General features: G+C 36.6%; 1 gene segment (V, D, J or C); it reads left to right on the forward strand.

Annotated features, from left to right (window-relative positions):
- Positions 1-364: 364 nt before the first annotated feature.
- Positions 365-16,311, forward strand: LOC102795297 (T-cell receptor beta-1 chain C region-like). The segment is given in 8 exon segments: positions 365-413; positions 565-869; positions 10,640-10,648; positions 13,193-13,235; positions 15,083-15,439; positions 15,526-15,552; positions 15,750-15,856; positions 15,982-16,311. Coding segments are annotated over 8 exon segments (924 nt in total).
- The last annotated feature ends 3,485 nt before the right edge of the window (positions 16,312-19,796 follow it).

Genomic DNA, 19,796 nt, shown 5'->3' on the forward strand with positions numbered 1-19,796 from the left:
TGGACGGCTTGAATATGGTGCCCCAACTCTTGAAAAGACCTTTAAGAGCAAATTTAACATAACAGGCCATGCAACGGGCAAAGCTCAGCTTGAAATCTCCAATGTTAATCCAGCAGACACAGCACAATACTTCTGTGCTGCAAGTCGGCACAGTGTTTCAACTCCTCTGCCTGCTTTACAAAAAGCTGGTGGCTCACAGCATCAAAGCCACACCTGCATGATTGATAAAGGAGGCGTGACAGTTCTAAAGTCTGCCTTCACACAATCTTTCTGTCTTTGCTCAGATTCTGATGTCATCTCCTCCATAGAGATCTACCTACAGTGTTGAATTTCCACCCATTCAATTTCCTGTTCTAAAGACAAAATGACTCCTTGCATCACCACCCTGACTTTCTTGATTATCTCAGCAGCAGGTAAAGTTTATCAACACAAAGACAAAAACATACTCTAAATTTTCACACTTTCCTTGCCTTTTCTTTTTACCTGTATTAAGTCCATTCAATGAATGTAAATATTATTACCATATAGATGATAAAAGATAGATTTCTGCTTACTGTGTTTCAGGTGTTTCTGAATCCATTCTGATCACTCAGTGGCCCCATTACATCTCTAACCCTTCCAATGGCTTGGCAAAGATGCACTGCTACCAGAATGACACAGACTATCAATATCTGTACTGGTATAAACAGCCTAGAGGAAAAAGTTTCCAGCTAATTGTGGCTACTGTAGCTGGAATTTCACAGTTCGAAGAGGGATTCAAATCTGGTTTTCAGGCAGAGAAAAATGACAAGCAGTGGTCTCTGACAATAACCAGCATTCAGGAAAAAGATGAGGCTGTTTATCTCTGCGCTGCAAGGCTACACGGTACTGTGGCAGACCTCAGAAGCATGACAAAAACACCTGACTCAAGCATAAGTAATCGACTCGAGGGGGTGATGGGAAACCACACTGTGGAGAAGATAATAACAGCAATTTTTACCATCAAGTTTGTTAAGTAAATAAAAGGTAAGAAAATGTTTTCTAAAATATTAAAACACTATCTGCATTTTTTCCCCAAAATAATGTTCTTACACATGGATATTTTCCTCAGACTAACCCGCTTGTGATGATGCAAGGTGTTTTAAATAAATCCTGCCAATAGATGGAAGCACAGCACATGGCATAAGCCCTTTACAATGGGAGTTTAGTGGTGAGACAAGCAGCAGATACTCACTAAACGAACCCTCCTCCCTCTTTACACTGAGCCTTTTTATGAGCAACCAACCATTCTCCCATCAGTGCTTAACTATGTCTTCAACTATTCTCCTCCTCATCTGGTTTTCGTGTAAGATCTTAAATTTCAACTAAATTAATACAAAATGTACAAATTTAAATACTGTACTGATTCATTGTAAACTGTTTATTGTTCTCTTTGCAGGTCAGGCGAGCGCAGTTATATTTGAGCAGTCTCCTCCACAGATAGTGGATAGGAATCGAGAGCTCCAGATAAACTGCAAGCATAACGATAGCTCCCTTCTATTAATGCTCTGGTATCAGCAATTAAAGGAGAATACATCCATGACCCTCATTGGCTTTGGATATGAACAGTCACCAAATTATGAGGGTCAATTTGAAAAACAATTTACCCTCGCAAGGAGCAGCACAGTGGAAGGAACTCTGACAATAAAAAACACAGACGTGTCGCACTCGGCTGTTTATTTCTGCGCTGCCAGCACACAGTGATGTGGTTTAATGCTGCTCCCTCACTAAAAACCCTCAGCATTTTCTGCAAGTGAGGTGTTGTACATGTACACATAGCTTTTTGCTGGTTTTCCTTAGAGTTGCAACGAAAAACAAGAACACTGGATTCCTCCATAGCTTGCTTCTTTTAAATATGCTTTTTATAAAAATGAACAGAAAGCACTTTAATTTAGACTACATACAAAGTGCACAGAATCATAACTTATGTAACATAACTTAGAGAGGGCAGTCCATCCCACCCATTAAATGTTTCTGCTCTCATTCTGTCACAAATCGCTCCTGACGCTGGTCTCCACCCACTCCACCCTGACTACACTGTCTTCTTCACCTCTCCTGTGCACTGCTGGATGGTTGGAAATAAAGTTTTCCAATCTGGAAATCATAGCAATACACACACAAATTTCATACTGAACACCCAAGCCCAAGCAATTTGTTCATTAGGCAGACACCACCACACAGTGCAGAAGAGCACAGTGTGGCATTCATCACTAACAACCCCTCAAAAATGTATGTTATGCCTATCTCTTAATAATGGATAAGGGAACTTGATGCATGCTATTTTAGAAGATGCCTGGATTTTCTGTTACACCAATAGATGGAAGCACAGCACATGGCATGAGGCCCGTATAACAGGAGTGATGAACTAAGCACAACAAACATTCTCCTCCCCCTTTACCCTGAGCCTCTTTTTAAAATGAGCAATCACCTTCTCCCATCAGTGTTTGAAAATGTCTTCACCTAGTCTTCTTGTCATCATCTGGTTTTCGTGTAAGATCTTAAATTTCAATTTGAACTCCCAAAATAATCAATTAAATGCAAATACTGTACTGACTCGTTGTAAACTGTTTTTTGTTCTCTTTGCAGGTCAGGCGAGCGCAGTTATATTTCAGCAGTCTCCTCCACAGATGGTGGATAAGAATCAAGAGGTCCAGATAAACTGCAAGCATGATGACAGCTCCCGTATATTAATGCTCTGGTATCAGCAAAGAAAGGAGACTACATCCATGACCCTCATTGGCTTTGGATATTATCAACAGTCCCAAAATTATGAGGGTCAATTTAAAGAACAATTTACCCTCACGAGGAACAGCACAGTAGAAGGAACTCTGACAATAAAAAAACCAGACGTGTCACACTCGGCTGTTTATTTCTGCGCTGCCAGCACACAGTGATGTGGTTTAAAGCTGCTCCCACACTAAAAACCCTCAGCATTTTTTCGTGTTGTACATGTGCACATAGCTTTTTGCTGGTTTTCCTTAGAGTAGCAGAACAAACCAGGATGACTGGATTCCTCCATAGCTTGCTTCCATGAAATATCTTTGTTATAAAAATTAACAGAAAGCACTTTAATTTAGACTAAATACAAAGTGCGCTGCAGTATACCTTAGGTATCATAACTTAGAGAGGGCAGTCTATCAAAACCATTAAATGTTTCTGCTCTCACTCGGTCACAAATCACTCCTGACACTCGTCTCCACCCGCTCCATCCTGACTGTGCTCTCTTTCTTACCTCTCCTGTGCACTGCTGGATGGTTGGAAATAAGTTTTTCCAATCTGGAAATCATAGCAATACACACACAAAAAACTGAACATCCATTCTCAGGTAATTTGTTCATTAGGCAGACACCACCACACAGTGCAGAAGAGCACAGTGTGGCATTCATCACTAACAACCCCTCAAAAATGTAAGTTATGCCTCTCTCTTAATAATGGATAAGGGAACTTGATGCATGCTATTTTAGAAGATGCCTGGATTTTCTGTTACACCAATAGATGGAAGCACAGCACATGGCATGAGGCCCGTATAACAGGAGTGATGAACTAAGCACAACAAACATTCTCCTCCCCCTTTACCCTGAGCCTCTTTTTAAAATGAGCAATCACCTTCTCCCATCAGTGTTTGAAAATGTCTTCACCTAGTCTTCTTGTCATCATCTGGTTTTCGTGTAAGATCTTAAATTTCAATTTGAACTCCCAAAACAATCAATTAAATGCAAATACATTACTGACTCGTTGTAAACTGTTTTTTGTTCTCTTTGCAGGTCAGGCGAGCGCAGTTATATTTCAGCAGTCTCCTCCACAGATAGTGGATAAGAATCAAGAGGTCCAGATAAACTGCAAGCATGATGACAGCACCCGTATATTAATGCTCTGGTATCAGCAAAGAAAGGAGACTACATCCATGACCCTCATTGGCTTTGGATATTATCAACAATCCCAAAATTATGAGGGTCAATTTAAAGAACAATTTACCCTCATGAGGAACAGCACAGTAGAAGGAACTCTGACGATAAAAAACACAGACGTGTTGCACTCGGCTGTTTATTTCTGCGCTGCCAGCACACAGTGATGTGGTTTAATGCTGCTCCCTCACTAAAAACCCTCAGAATTTTTCTGCAAGTGGGATGTTATAGATGTGCACATGAAGTCATATTCTTAGAGTAGCAGAACAAACCAAGGGGACAGAATTTTTCCATATCTTAGTTCTAATGTTTGTTACTGTATGTAATGAAATAAAGAGAAAAAGTTAACTTTGACTAATAATTTTATCACACACACTGCAGCATAGCTTATGTATCTTTTGCTGTTTAAACCCAGAGATGATGGAAAGAGTGAACACCAGAATCAGGAGGGTTTTATTTACAGTCACAATGATAGTGCTTTTATAGTAATGTCTTAGTGTTAACAGAGAAAGCTCCTAAAACTACAATCCTACAACACACACATACATACAGTCACAAACTGCTCAGTTCACAGAACAGAACATTTTTGTGCATCACTCAGGTGCGATCTTTGTAAGATGCCCACTCTAAAGTAGGGCAATAAAGGTCTTAATAGGCAACAAAAATGAAGCCCATCCAAAATCAATTTGTACCTGCAGTATGTTAAAATTCAGCTGACATAGGTTGTTGATTAGTGAGTGCTGCATGGCTCTAAGTAATGAGGTCGTTGGGGTCAAAGGTTATTTCTGAAATAACTGAATCTTTTTCAGAAATAGCTGAAATTAACATGAAATATTGATCAATATATATTTACATTTTTAAAATGTTATGTAAATATAGTATTGTAAGTACAAATGAAGAGGAAATCTCAAGTAGGAGAGAGGAATGTAAGATGACAGGAAGAAGGAAATACAAAGCTTGATTCAAAGTTTTTGTGCCACTGAAGAACTTCAGATTCTTCGGCTTTTCCCGACTTTCTTTAGAATGACATTTAACTACTTTGTTGTACACAAAAACCAAAAGCATTAGCAAGCTGAAATTAGCAGGGCTAAATGTTACCTTAGCATTAAACACTTGATGAACAACGACTACTACATGTTACCAAAGTAAATGGGGGCTTACCTTGGGAAGAAAATAAAACAGCATCAGCTTTCCGGAAATAAGTAGCCTTTCAGAAAACTCCCAGTCCGCAGGTGGACGTTGGTGTGTGAGAAAAGCTGCAGGAAATGGGACTGGGAAGGATCCTCCACGCAACCCCTGTAAGGAGAAATTACTAAACTCTCGGCTTTAGAAATGGAGTACAGAGTATTAGGCCTGTTTATGATACTGGATATATTTTTATTAGGTAAGGGGTTAGAAATTAGGCAACTGAGAGGCATAAACCAATGCAGAAAAGACTTAATTTAAAAGAAATGAAAAAAACGTGGGCTCTAATTAGGTGAAACCCTGCAGCTACAAGACATTCATACAGCCACGCCTCCTGCAGCCACGTACAGGTGAGCGCTGGGTGTGTCCATCAGAGAGGCAAGCGCTGGGTCAAAATGTTGGTGTCAACAAAGCAGACAAACAAATAATTTGATGCGTTTGTATACATGTGTTTTCTTACGTTGCTCTGTTTTCTTCCTTTTATTCTGGCTGGGGTTTTTTAACAGCTCCTTTTAACACTCTCAGCTCTCTTTAACCCGTCAGCACCATCAGTTATAATGAATAAAGAAGAACTAAATTAACTAAAAATATGGATGAAAATGAAATTCTAGCTAATGAAAAACGGGAAAATAGAAATAACTAAAACAATATTCTTAACTTACAAAGCTATCTACAAAAAATTACATTTTGAAAAACATCTACAAGAAATTGATTTTATTTTTTTTGACAGTTTAGTCAAATATCACAACCAGCCTTTTATTTTATTTATTTAGACTTTAGATGTGATTTAACTGACTGTGAGTCCACCAGCTCAACGAAGTGTCTACTCCTGAGATCCCTGTTATTAAAAAAAAGTTTCCGTCAATTAGACAAATAAATAAATTGCTTGGAAAAACTGAAATAAACCCAAGAAAAAAAAAAAAATCAACCCAATTCTAAAATAAAAAAAAATTAAATATGAATATAAAAAATTTGACTACAAAGGAAATACACAAACCTCAGTGACATTGCAGCTCATGGTCCATCACAGTTTACAACTATTGGCAGTATTAAGTTATAAAATTTTCTCACCACTGGCTGGCAGGTATTCCAGGTACACTGATTCATCTGTTACGAGTTTCAGCCTTACTTATGTTTTTGTCCAGTGTGTTTGTTTCCAGGTAATTACTGATACATGTTATATATATCTACATAATTTACTGTACTGATATCAAGCCTATCCTTGCTGAAGTCAAGCTTTTCGTTAATTACTACTACAATATTATATTATTCTATACTTCTGTAACTATGATTTTTGCTGAATAGCAGGAAAGTGTGATACTAACATGAGTTTAAAAATAGAATCAGTATAGTCACTAAATGCTGCTTTCAAAGTTTAGCTCAAAGTAAACCTGGAGTAAACTTTGGACAGAAAACACAGCCTGAGTTTTTTTGTCAAAAGAATTAAAAATGTATTTGTCTCACACTTTTTTATGCTCACTTGCTGTCATATAACACAGTGTAGAAACAGTAAGCACATTCAATATAGCTCATAATTTTCTAGAAAATATTTTTTTTAATGATTGCCTTTCAAAGACATTCACACATAATAACACAACTGTAACATTTTAACCATTTTTAAAACATTTGTTGAAAATCTTTTTCATGGACATCTCCAAGTGCTGCTTTTCCTCCCCTGAGATGCTCTGTCAGGTCTTTGGTTGCTTCTTGATTGTGGATCTCTGTGACTTCAGCTTTGTCTTCATAACTGGATCTTATGGACCTGAGTGAAAACCCCACATGCTGCATAAATTACTACACAAATCTCCAAAGACTGTGTCCAGTTTCTTCTTTAAAGTTGGAAAAGTAAAATTTGAAATGTACATCAAAAATTTGAGAAGCACTGATTAAATTTCAGAATCGATCGTGTTTTTTATGTTATAAAAAAGAAAATCAATTCTAATCGTGTTGAAGCATTATTAACCATAAGCCCTACCATAACAAGAACCTGCTCTGCAGTTGCTATTCAGTGTCCACTAGGAGACTGCTGAACTGCAGAGAAAGCTGTAAAAACCTACGAAATGTGAAAGTGAGTGAAGGCTTTGTGGTAAAATAAGAGGAGGATGATCTGAACTCATTTTAGAAGCTCTGATTGCAGAAGACAGTGAATGACACATGCAGCTCTTCAGCCCAACAGCAGACTTAATGGTTCTAACTGTAATGGTTCTTACTTTTTCCCCTAAGTGTATAATAATGATCATGATGTACACTTTTTTGGTTGCAGTACTAATCTTCTCCAGTAAGTACTTTAAATTCAGAGATAAATATTTTTCTGTGCTGAAGATTTTGCATGCTCACTTGTTGCCTTTCATCTTGTTTTCCAGATTTCTCCTTCAGTGTAAAAATCAAACAGGATCCATTTATAAACAGTCACATTGGAGATCAGTCTGCAACTTTGTCCTGTAGTCAAGATGAGGATAATCCCTACATGTTTTGGTACAGACAAAACACGAGTGGGAAAATAGAGCTAATAACCTATTCTCTTGGTGAAAAAGTGTGGGACACTGAAGCTCCTTTCAACAAATCCAAGTACAGTATGTCCCGGCCTTCCCTCCTGAGGTCCTCTCTGCAGATACACTCGGTTGCGGCTGGAGACTCAGCTGTTTATTACTGTGTCTCTAGAAGAGCACAATGGCTCAGAAAGCCTCTGCAGCTAAACAACAACCGAAGAGAAAAGAAGGAAGATCTGAGAGTGGATTAAAGTGTCAGACTCTGACCAGAAAAAAGATATACAACTTGCATTAAAACACTTCAAACTTTGAAATCTTTATTGAAAAGAAAAACATTCATGAATTCAGATACTTCTCAAAAGGTACAAAAACTACCTCTCCACACTTTGTTTCTGCAAACCTCATAAAGCTGATCTTTTCAGATAAGAGAACAGGTGCATTAGCATTGTGAGGCTTATACAATATTACCCTTTTCAGCATCATCTGTGTCACTCTGTGCTCAAACCAGCACCTTATTAAATATTTTGGTACAGCCTGCCATAATAAAACTATATCCACTTTACACTGACCTCTACAGGGTTAATCATGCATTACATTTAATTACACATTACATTTAAATGACAGGTACTATCAAGCTGAATGGTAGATTATCATGAAGAGTAAATCTTGTGTATCATATTAGTCCTGTAGTACAGATGATTTTATTATGTAGGAATTCCTATATAATAAAATGTATTTAATGGCAAAGCAACGAAGAAATAGAAATTAGAAAAGAAAAATGATTCACACACATCAATGAGTTATAGAAATATAGATACTTCTTTATAAACATAATGATTGATAGGCGAGGTGAAAAAACTTGGCCTTCTCTTTTTACAGTGGAGAGAAACTTTGTCTCTTGGGATTTGTTTTGGTTGTTTTGTTTAGTTGGCATGTAGCTACACATTGTTTGAGACACCCACCTGGCACTCCGGGACAGCAGTGGTCTCTCCCATCAGAATAATGCATCACACCATAAAAACTGCACAGGAATGACTTGATCAATAATAAAGAGCTCCAAGGACTTTCCAATCCACCACCAACAGGATCCAAAAGATCCTAGCTGTATATGACAGATTTTTGTTGCCACTTGGGGGCAGAAGTATAAGCTGTTGTTATGGTAATGTTGTTAACTAATGTAGACTACCTACACACCCAGCGTACACAGAGCACCAGTAGCATTCATATGGAGTTTTCCTCACGCACATAATTGATTTCTTTTAGCTAAGAAGGAAATATTTGGTCCATTATCTTTAATGTTCAGCAGCAAAAGGAGAACACTGTCCTCTCTGTAGTGCTTTACAACTAGTGTTGATATTTAGATCCTGAAAAAGAAATTCAAATAATGAGACTGGGGATATGTTTAAAATTGCAGCCATATCCACCAGAAGAATGAGCTAAAAAAAAAACCCAAAAAACAATAATACTTTTTAAAGAAGCAATTTACTTATTCTTTAAAAACTTTAAAAAGCTATAATGCTTCCTTAAGCCCTTAAAGTTTAGTGATTTATATTTGATACGTTCAGTTTTTGTGAGTTTCTGAGACTTTAGTGTGAATAGTTTAATCCAAAAAAGAACCTAAATAAATTCTACAATACATTTTTGATGTAGCAATGTACAATACAAATTAAAAGTCATATGTGGAAATTAAAATTTTAACAAATTCAAACAAATTTGTCAAGTGGTTCAATAAATGCTCCATTTAAAAAGTACAGAATTTTCTGGTAATTATTTTATGGTTTTTGCTTTAAAAAGTCTGAGAACTATCTGTGGATCACACAGAAAATGAAAACCTACCAATAACAATACACCAGGTCATCTCAACCACTGAGAAAATACTAAATGTAGAGTTTTGACCTTGGTTTGTATTATAAAGAGCAATTGTGCTCTGTATTCATTTGAAAGTTAAACATTTGGAAATTGAGGGCTGAGAAATGCAAAGAATGTCTTGTTGTATCTCTCAGTGAATTTTGCTTACTGATAACTGATTGGATAAAGAGCTGTGACCACCAGAGATGTCACTTCCTCTGAGCAACTACAAACACAAATAAAAAAGTCTCTTTGTGTTTTTTCTGCCCTCCCTTCCTGCTTCTTTTCTTAGCTGTCACAGAAATAGCAGCAGTCAGGTTGGAGCGCGTTCATCCGTCAGTCAGCCCGACCTGCACAGCTGCGCTCACAGGCAGACAGAGATGGAGGCTGAGATAGGGAGAAGCGGGGTGGGGGAAGGAGAGAGGAGAGAACGAAAAAGACGCAAGGTTTTTGTGTGATGCTTTTTCACCGTGGGGACAGGGGGCCACGGTGATACAATCCTATAGAGCCGTCGTACAAAAACCTCCTCCCATTAAAATGCATTGTGAAGACTGCTACATGCAACTTAAAACGTTGTTAGAGCAGAAAAATCATATAATCTGAAGGTGTCTGGGATGGAGGAACACTTTGTTAGTGAAACGTTGTTTATATGTAGACATTTTAATGGAAAAACATTTTTTTTCTAACTTCTTGTTCGTAGGAGCAGCATTATGATGTCTGTCCCGTCATCTTGCCACACTAAAAAAATTTGGACAATGTGAAGCTCACCCTCGATATTCTAAGCTTTTAAAGTCCATCTGAATTATTAGAATACATGTAAACTGGATGTTTCTGGAAAGTTTTGAAAGCTTTTTGCAGAGGACGACATCAGTGTGACTCTGGAACTGAAGCTTACTTTGGAAAAGGAACAAAACTCACTGTTTTAGGTAAGTTGTATATCTCAAAGCTTCGGTTCAGTCGATTATAATTAAAAGAGTGTAAATGTCAGCATGAGAGTGAAGGAAAAATTTGTTGATAAAAACAGCAGAAATATTAAGCTGAACAGAGAACACTGTGAACTACAATGATCCTGCTTACTTTGGCCAAGGAACCAAGCTGACAGTTTTAGGTAAAAATTTACTTCCATTTTTTAACAAATATGACTTTGGCTACAGCTTCAGTGTTAACATAAATGTTCATTAATACTAACTAAAGGTTATTCTGGTGAAAAAAGAGTTTCATGCTGAGTATTTTGCACTGTGACCAACACACAACCTGCTTACTTTGGCAAAGGAACCAAACTGACAGTTTTAGGTAAATATTTCACTTTACTGGTGTGTTTTGTGAACTGTAACTTTGTTTAGAGCCATAGCATTGACAGGAGTATTAGTAAAGACTATTGTTCCACATTATTCTGATACAAAAACAGTTTCATGCTGAGTATTTTGCACTGTGACCAACAACTACCCTGCTTACTTTGGCAAAGGAACCAAGCTGACAGTTTTAGGTAAATATTTCATTTTACTACAGTTTTTGTTAAATATGACTTTAACTATAACCATAGTATAAACAGAGGTATCCATGAAGACTATCCTTAGAGAGGATTCGGATACAAAAAGGGTTTCATGCTGAGTATTTTGCACTGTGACCTACACTGAACCTGCTTACTTTGGCCAAGGAACCAAACTGACAGTTTTAGGTAAATATTTCACTTCAGTACTGTGTTTTCTTATATGTCACTTTAATTAGAGCCTTAGTATAGAGAAAACTTCTAGTAAATAGGATTTTCAAAGATTAGTCAGATCTAAAAAGTTTCATGCTGACTATTTTGCACTGTGACCACCACTGATCCTGCTTACTTTGGCAAAGGAACCAAACTGACAGTTTTAGGTAAATATTTCACTTTATTTCTGGGTTCTGATAACTGTACCTTTATTCAGAAGCTTAGTACTGACAGGACGATTAGTAAAGACAATCCGCAGAGATAATTCTGGTGCAAAAACAGTTTCTTGCTGAGTGTTTTTGCATTGTGTCAGGGCAGCGAAGCTTACTTTGGAAAAGGCACAAAACTGACTGTATTAGGTAAATATTTCACTTCACTACTCTGTTCTGAAAAATGTACCTTTCATCAGAGGCTTAGTATTGACAGGATTATAAGTAAACACAATCCTCAGGCGTAAAATAGTTTCATGCTGAGTATTTTTGCACTGTGACAATGCTAACGAAGCTTACTTTGGCCAAGGAACCAAACTGACAGTTTTAGGTAAATATTTCACTTTATTTCTGTGTTTTGATAAATGCAATTTTGATTAGAGACTTAGTGTTGTCAGAAGTATTATCAAAGACGTTTCTCAAAGGTTATTCTGGAACAAAAAGGGTTTCATGCTGAGTATTCTGCACTGTGAACACTGGCAATCCTGCTTACTTTGGCCAAGGAACCAAACTGACAGTTTTAGGTAAATATTTCACTTTTTCTACTGTGTTGGATGAAAATCGGTTTGTTTAAAGGATTAGTAAAAGCGCTGGCAGAAGTATGAGCAAAGATTATTCCCAAAGAGAAGTGTGGTAGAAAAAGAGTTTCATGCTGAGTATTTTGCACTGTGACAAACACCGAAGCTTACTTTGGAAAAGGAACCAAACTGACTGTATTAGGTAAGTAAAGCATGGAAATAATCAAATAAATGCATGAAGATGTTCAAGGGTGAAGCTGCAAAAAGAAATGTAAGGAGCTCAGATGTTTAGAGTGCTTTTTGACATTAAGCCTGAGCGCTGTGTTGATAGAGAAGCTTATTTCGGTCAGGGAACAAAACTGACTGTTCTTGGTAAGTAAAACTTTTCTCTCACATGAATTCAACACAGAAATAATTAAAACATGTTAAACGGCAGCTGTTGCTTCAGATTTCTTTTCTTAATAGTAGCTTAAATGCTTAAAGAAGCAAAGTGAAAGAAGCATCGTGATGTTTTGAGCACAGATTAAGTTCACTGTGCCTCTGGTGGTTATGAAGCTTTCTTCGGTGGAGGAACAAAATTAACTGTTTTAGGTAAGAAAGAAAAATTATACGTAAAGTTTGTAATAAGATTTGGGCCAGAGGAATAACTAATATAAAAAACTTTCTTACATGAGCAGCTTGGTAACAAACTTACTGTACTTGGACTCGTTATAGTCTGAGCTCAGTGCTTTTTGTTCAGAAGCTTAAACACTGTGCCAATTATGAAGCTTATTTCGGCCAGGGAACAAAACTGACTGTTCTTGGTAAGTGAAAAATCTAAATGTCTTTTCATAAACATAGTTAAACTAGTTAAAGCTGACAAAAGTGTTTCAGTAAGAGGTTTGGCATTTAAACTGGTAAAAACAACAACAACAAAAACTCCACCAGTCAAGCACATTTAGAGTTTTTAATTTAAAAGAAAAAGTAAAAAGAAAAGTAAAAGGAAACTTTACTATTTTTTATGAGGAAACCAAAAAATGAAGATGCAAAGTAGAAACTGCATGTTGGGCTGTTTTGAGCACTAATTAACTTCACTGTGACACTGGTACTGGTGCAGTGGCTTACTTTGGTGGAGGAACAAAATTAACCGTTTTAGGTAAGAAACAAAAACTGTATATGAGTATATGTATGTCTGCAGTAAGGTCTTGGATACATGAATCCAAACATGTTATTTTAGTTATCCCTGGAGTGAAGTCTTTTTTGAACAAGCTTAATATGTTTGAGTTCTCCGTAGTCTCAGCTCAGGGCTTTTTGCTCTGAGGTTTAAATGCTGTGTCAGTATGAAGCTTATTTCGGGCAGGGAACAAAACTAACTGTTCTTGGTAAGTGATGAATCGAAATGTATTCTCATAAATGTTTCAAATTAAAACCAATTAAAGAATAAGTGTTGCCTGAAAAAACAAACAAACATTTTGCATTATATTAAACTTGTAAAAACGTGGAACAAAAAGAGCAGTGTAGCATATGTGGGATTTTTAATTTAAAGAAAAGTAACATTTAGTTCATTAAAAGCAAGCAAAGAATTAAGAAACAAAGCAGAAGCAGCATGTGTTGAGCTGTTTTGAGCACTGATCAGGTGCACTGTGACTCTGGTGCTTCAGAGGCTCACTTTGGTGGAGGAACAAAATTAACTGTTTTAGGTAAGAAAACATTTTAAAGTTCACTAAATAATGTTGAGGACTGATTTTGTTAAGCTGCCTCTAAAATATTTACCTCTTTAAATTTACACCAAAAACTCAGGTAGCAAAAGTCAAAGTCTTTACATGTAAAAAAGTGACAGTTGGAATAATTTCAATGTGGCAAAGCTAAAGAGAGGCACTAGGAAGGGTTTTTGTCACAGTACAAAGTCTCTGTGTTCCTACAATGAGGCTTACTTTGGAGCTGGAACTAAACTCACTGTTTTAGGTAAGAAAACAAAAACAAAACTCAGCTGGGCTTTACTCTCATGGTGTTTATATGTTGGTTGAATGACAACATTTAGTATGTGGTTCATATATATATATATATATTGTGATGGTAGTGAACAAGACATTTAAAACAAGAAGTTTTCTTGTGCCAGGGGAAAAAGTGTTATCTGTGTTCTCCAGTAAAAGTACTGTGCCTATAAAACGTTTGGCTCTGCGCCCAGAATATTGTTCTCACACTCAGTTCTTATCAGCTCTGTGAAATACTGTGAGTTTCCAGTCAGAAGCTTATTTTGGAGCTGGAACTAAACTCATGGTTTTAGGTAAGAGTGCAAAGATGGATTAACATTAAAGTAATAATTTCTGATGAAATATTCATTGGGATCATTCTGTAAATTAGTTGGTTTTAATGTCTGTTATTTTAGATTTGTGCATTTCAAAAATTAATTCTCTTACATGGTTAAAATCTGCGTAATAATGCTACAAGCAGATGATTTTCCTCAGGTCTTTTCTATATGTTTGGGTGTAAAAGTTGTTTAACACTGAAAAAAGAGAACAAAGACAGACAGCAGCTTTCTAGAGCAGTTTTTTCTACAGCAGTTTATCAGTGTGAACAACTACGACCCTGCTTACTTTGGCAGTGGCACCAAACTCACAGTACTGGGTAAGAAAGTGACAAAATAGTGCATAAATACTTGTTTTTAGAAATGTAAAGATGTCGTCATCCATGCTGTAAACCTTTAAATTGCATTTAAATTAGTAAATGTCTCAGAATGTATCAGAAAATCTGTGATATTTGAAAAAGAATGGCCTCATGTCTGGAAGAATATTTGTGTTATGGAACAGCTGGCAGAAAAGTGCAGTTTGTTTTATCAAAAAGTGATTTAAATTGCACATAGCAGAGTAATCGTTTTGTATGTGAATGAGGTGAATCCATGTGTTCTAAGTCTTGTGAGTTTTTGTGGCTGTGACTTGGCATTGTGCTCTGGCACTTATCCTCCTTATTTTGGAGAGGGAACCAAGCTAACAGTTCTGGGTAAGATCACCACAATAATTTAGTAATAAAGAAAGTGCGAGTTTTGTAATCTGAATTCATCCTTTGTGTTAATATGTGTGAAAAAAAGTTCTCCTGGATGTTTTTGCGCGTTAATGTTTGTTTGCCTGGCATGTGCACGAGACTTGGGTGTCTTACATTTGTTGTAGATCTAAAGGCAGTTTTAGTCATGTATGTTAATGTGATTCTTCTTTGTCCTTTGTCCTTGCAGAAGAAAACAGTGCCGTCACTCCACCACAAGTACAAATACTGACACCTTCAGAACACGAGTGCAGAAACAGCAAAGACAAAAAAAGGAAGAAGACCCTCGTCTGTGTGGCCTCTGGTTTCTACCCTGACCATGTCGAAGTGTATTGGCAAATGAATGAGAAAAATGTCACTAATGGTGTGGCGACAGATGAAGCTGCAGAGCGCATTGAAACCCCCCCTGTATCCTATAGAATCACAAGCAGGTTGAGAGTTTCTGCTAAAGATTGGTACACGGAGGGACAAAACTTTACCTGCATTGTCAGTTTCTATAATGGAAAGAACAACACCAAATATCCTGCTACAAAACTTGGTGTTGAAGGTAAGTTTAGGAGCACAGAATGATCCATAATTGATGACATGGGAAATAAATGTATTCTTTCCTAATTTATTTTATTCTTCCATTAGATCAAGAATTTAGAGGCATAGAAAGAGGTAAATACATATTTTGTGGTTTTATTACAGTTAAAATCATCATCATCACAAGCACAAACTTAAAATCAGTGTATGCAAGAAACTGTTAAAATTCAAATTTTCTGCTAAAAGTCTAAACAAAATCTGTACTGAAAACTGCCTCCACAAAGTACACTGAACATTTCCCCTGTGATATTTATTTATTTATTCTTTTACAGAGAAATATTTGAAGATCACAAATACAGCCAAAGTCTCCTACGCCGTTTTTATCGTCAAGAGCTGCCTCTATGGAGCCTTTGTTGGATTTTTGGTGTGGAGGCTGCAGGTTTGTTGAACATGAACTCCAATTACATTACACTGTCCTTAAAAAATAATAAAAACAACAAAAATAAAAACAAATATAACTGTTTGCTTGGCATTAACACAGATTGTTCTTTATGTGTGTTACAGAGTTCACCAGGAAAACGTAAAAAATAAGAGCTGAGCTGTGGACTGACCAAAGATTTGGGACTTGGATCATTTATGTTTTTTGTAAATAAAAACTATAAAAGATGCTGATTTTATTGCCACAACTTTGTGTGCTGCAGCCCATTTGCATAGAGGAAAAGGTGCATGCAGGTCTATGCAAAAGTTAAATCTTCATATAGTATTAAAGCTAATGCATGAAAGTAAGTTTGGCTAATTTTATTTTTGTTTTATTGTTTTTATGAAACACTGGCTGTATTCTTGCTGAACAATTTTCACTTAATGCTTCATTTTCATATCAATAAACATTTATGAGAGGATCTTTTCAGTCATTTCTTTCCTTTTGACGGTGCCTTTCCCCCCTCTCTGCACCCACATCTCACCTCACACAGAACAAGATTTCTTCCAGAGATAAAATGCATTCTTTCCTGTTTGCCGATCATGACTGTTTTCAGAGAAGTCAGTTCCTTTTCTTCCTACATAACACTGAAGCATCTCAACTCAGAAAAGCTTCAGAAGTTGGTTAATTTTTGGTCATAAACACAGAAACTGAAAGGTGATGTACATTTTCTGAGAAACGTTGCTATTTTAAATACATAATGACCTTTTTAAAGTAGGCTGTTTTTCATTGTTTCTGTTTTCACTTTGCACATATAAGTCAGTTGTGTTACATTTTACATTCTCTTTATGTAAAAAGCTGTCAGTAGGAAATGATAAGAATGTGAGTGTACACGTAACAACAGTCATCTGTGTACTAAAGAAGGTCAAAGCAAAAAAGTCAAACCAGGGCATGAAACCCTGCAGAGGAGTAAAGTGCAACAGCAGAGGAGAGGATGTGGTCACAGAGCAGCCTGCAGCTCGCTCTCTGTGCTGAGAAACGACGGAGGTGCAACCTTCCACTTTACCACAACCTCCGGCTCACAGTGTACACCTGCAGCTTTGCACCGACCCCCCCGCTCTGCACATCAATGAGCAAACAGATGGAAAAACTTCCATTTCTGTGCTAACCAAAGCAATAAAATTACAACACCTACACCAGCTCTTAACTCTGATCTGGAACAGATATTTCTATTTGAATCTTTTTAGTTGGAGCAGATAAGAAATGTAAAGTTAATTGTGCTGCTGTTAAATGGCAACAATTTTTTTAATGCATGCTTAAGCAATGAAAAACAAAACCCACTGAGGGTGTTTGAGTGAAGGCAGTTACACAATAGCTTTTGTCTAAACCGTTCACTACATCTTGTTTTTCTTGTCAGTGCCCTGGTGAGATGAAGAATGTGTTCTACTTTCCTCATTTGCTTCCTTTAAAAACATGTTTGCGGTTGCTCCTGTCAGATTAACAGAAAATAACATCTGTGAGGCAGCAACGAAAATATGGAGCCGTAAACACGTGTAAGATAATTATAGCTCCTTTGGGAAACCTTGATCTTTATAGGTGGAAATTTTCCATATCTTTCATAATTTAAATGTAAATATTTATGATTTTAGAATAACAGAGCAAAGATAATGCATTCCAAAAACTATACAATAACTTAATAATCAACTGTTTTTGAAGATTCAATTAAAAGAGAGAACTATGCAATCTAAAGTATAGTTATTTTGGTCATTTTTATAATAGCTGTAGAGAGCTCAAACATCCTGTAACAAAAGTATTGAAACTGCAGAGTCTCACACTGACAAGGTATTTTTGTTTTTGTGTGTTTTGTTTGTGTACAAATATTTTTTAGGTCACAAAGAAATAACAATAAGAAAGTTTCCTAGAACACTATGAATATGCATTATTATTGTTTGTTTGTTTTTAAAATCACATTTACCAAGAGAGGTAACTCATAGGATAATGTTTGTTACATAAAACTGAAGGTGAAATAAAAATAATAAAAAAACAGATGCTAACTCACTTCAGCAAACACACAAACAAAATGCTGCATCCTCCTGTTCAGTTTCAAGCAGGTACTCTGCAAAACTCTTGAGGCACCCTTCTTTATATTTTCTTAAGAAAATGGGAAATAGATGCAGAAATTTATTGAAACATGCAAACAGAGCAGAGCCAGGCTTAGGGAGGGAAAGCCTAGCAAAGTGCTCTGGGACAATATGGAACTAGGACCCCTTTAAGATATGACGGGCTTGATTTTTCATAACCTTATATGTGAAGAAAAGAATTTGAAATTAAATTCAGAATTTAACACTGAGCCAATGAAGAGAAGCTAATATGGGAGTGAAATTATCTTTCTCATCCCTCATTGCAGCAAAAGCACTGAAAATACGAAGCAAAAATTATTCTAAAAAGTGTGGCAGCGTGTTTCGGATTGATGGGTTGTTGATGCTGAAAAATGAATCTGTTTCCAATAATATGTGTTCCAAATGGTGATGAAAAGCAGACTAAAATCTGACATTAGTTTTCTATGTTCTTCGTTCTGTCAATTTTGGCAAGATCTCCAACACACAGTTTCAATGAGAAATCATATAAAGAGATAAGATAGATTTTCCACACTGGGGAAATTCTATGCTTTTGAACAGTCTGGTTGTATCTTTATACATTTATTACTATCTAAAATTGCTTCATTCATCCCTTGAGTTAAGTACCTTTTTGTGCATGAATGACTCAGGTGTTTAGTGGTGTTAAGTAGAAAAAAAAACAAAAATATCTTGAATGAGGCTCAATCATCCAGGTAAGGAAATCCCAAAAAGGTTAATTCTGTTCATCTGGATGTAGCATTTTCAGTTGCTTTCATCCAAGCAACTGAAGAAATGTTTCTCCAACTGAGAACGCTACGTCCAGATGAACAGAATCAGTCTTTTTGGGAAAACCAAAATAATTCCTCTGAACCAGGACAAAGACAGGTACAAGGACTAGACTGAAAATAAGTATAATAAGTAATGAGAAAAAGCAGCCAAAGTTGAGCCAATGTTCAACAAACTAGAAAAGAACTGGGAACTATTGTTCAAGACAACAAAAATGCAAACGGAGGGGTGGTCTTAGACTTCTGCACATCACTGTAAACGAAATCTTAGTTATGCTGCATGACCCCTTGTGGTACAAATTCAGAGATGCAAAAATAGTGAAGAAGACATCATCGATTCAATTCAGTTAATCTATCATACATTAGAAGCAGCACATTTATTTTGTGTGGGTACTGAAGTTGTATTACAGTATTTTGGATTCGAATAGCTCATTCGAATTGCAACAGTTACATCTGTTACACTTCATCCAAACCCCCCCCCCCCCCAAAAAAAAAACTATTAGAAATTATATCAGGCAAAGGGTATGCTGATTCTTCATTATATGTATACTTCTTAAAAGAAACAAAGAGGCACAACAGATGTATAGATTCTATGAAAAATGAACAGAATTTCCACAATATTATTTCTTCTTCCTCTCCAGCCAACTCTTCAGATCCATTTATTGGCACCGTTTGACGTCATCCTGACAATTATACTCACCTTGTCTGAACTTCTGCTCAGTGAAGTCTGTACATGTGTACAGACTGCAGGATTCAGCTCAACAGATCTCAGGGTGACCTCTGCTGGATAAACCTGCGTGACAGCAGTCAAAGCATAAAGTCTCTGACAGCAATTTCAAGGAGAGTAAAGTAAGAGTAGAGTTCTGTTCATGTAAACTGTTGTCATGACTTAATTTAAATGTCCATACTGGCCTTTTAAGCAGTTTGTTGTTGAATTCAGAGCATGTATGAAAATCAACTATTGCAAGTTTTACAATCATGAAATACCCACAAACTCCAGCAGACATCTTCAAAAAAATTCCAAGATACTTTCCAAACTAACTGTACTTGAAGGAACTG

Source organism: Neolamprologus brichardi, chromosome 19 (assembly GCF_056152115.1).
Source record: "Neolamprologus brichardi isolate AB-2024 chromosome 19, ASM5615211v1, whole genome shotgun sequence".
Classification (NCBI taxonomy): domain Eukaryota; kingdom Metazoa; phylum Chordata; class Actinopteri; order Cichliformes; family Cichlidae; genus Neolamprologus; species Neolamprologus brichardi.